This window comes from Salvelinus sp. IW2-2015, unplaced genomic scaffold (genome assembly GCF_002910315.2).
Source record: "Salvelinus sp. IW2-2015 unplaced genomic scaffold, ASM291031v2 Un_scaffold909, whole genome shotgun sequence".
NCBI classification, from domain to species: domain Eukaryota; kingdom Metazoa; phylum Chordata; class Actinopteri; order Salmoniformes; family Salmonidae; genus Salvelinus; species Salvelinus sp. IW2-2015.
The window spans coordinates 283944-285100 of record NW_019942642.1 but is presented as its reverse complement, the minus strand read 5'-3'; the positions used below and the strand labels follow the sequence as shown (position 1 = coordinate 285100).

At 42.2% G+C, this 1157-nt stretch overlaps 1 protein-coding gene across 1 annotated transcript in view; it reads right to left on the bottom strand.

Annotated features, from left to right (window-relative positions):
• Positions 1 to 529, bottom strand: part of LOC112069104 (SEC14-like protein 1) — a 10473-nt gene extending 9944 nt beyond the window's left edge. The window contains exon 1 of the mRNA XM_070438410.1: positions 452 to 529. Coding sequence (XP_070294511.1) covers positions 452 to 529 — 78 coding nt within the window. The remainder of the gene's footprint in view (positions 1 to 451) is intronic.
• Between the last annotated feature and the right edge of the window lie 628 nt (positions 530 to 1157).

Here is a 1157-nt window from a genome sequence, read left to right as displayed (position 1 = left end):
ACTAGGCAAGTCAGTTAAGAACAAATTCTTATTTACAATGACTGCCTACACCAACCAAACCCTAACGATGCTGGGCCAATTGTGCGCCGCCCTATGGGACTCCCAATCACAGCCGGATGTGATACAGCCTGGAATCGAACCAGGGTCTGTAGTGACGGGTCTCCAGCACTGAGATGCAGTGCCTTAGACCGCTGCGCCACCCGGGAGCCCAGTGTCTACATAGTGTCTATAAAACTYTAATAAGCTCACAGTGTTGCTGTCCAACTCCAGACTCCACTGAGTTGTCAGTGACTTGTTGGATATTCATTTCAGTGCGCAAACAATTTKTGTACGTACAGCATTCGTATAAATTCATTTTATCAGGTTTTTGTTTTGGCGAACCTTATTTTCCCCAACGATGAAATTCGGGAGGGGACTTTGGATCGGTCTCTGTCCAGCCGTCTGTCTGTACGTTAGTCACACGCGATCTCGACAGCACTGGCCCGATGTTGACCAAACTTGGGTGAATGATGCGGCATTTACAATGCATCTTTCGTGGGGGACAACAAGTTTACTGTTGCTTTGTTATGGACATTTGTCAATAAAACTCATGAACGCAACTGTTTATTTAAAATTGTTTAGTGTTCTACTTGTATCCCTGGTTGTCCTGAAAAGAAAGTGATAAAACACTTGACTGAGGTTAAATATAAGGGCTGGACAAGCAGATAAATGAAAGTCAGATAAACAGAAAGACCATTTTTGCTGGAATCTGATTAGCACAATGGTGCAGAGTACACGGAGGTCAATCTGCTGACACACACATAAAACACCCACCCTTTTCAGAGTCACTATCTAGGTTTCCATCCAATTGGCGACAGATTTTCATGCAATTATTAGAATAGAAGAATTCCCCCCAGTGGTGTTTCCACCAAACTGACTTGTTGCGGATAATAATCAGTGTGTGATGACGTAGTGCACAAAACATGTATTTTTTTGCTTAAGTTTTAATGTACCAAATAAAAATTGAAAGTTCAATGTGTTTGTGGCATTTTCAACTCTACTGATATTTTTGTCACAAAAACTGTTGTATTAAATAGCAAATATGCCTACTCTGGTGTTGACACGTGTGCTCTAGCCAACAGCTCACAGATACAGTGAGGGTAGTCTACATGATGACT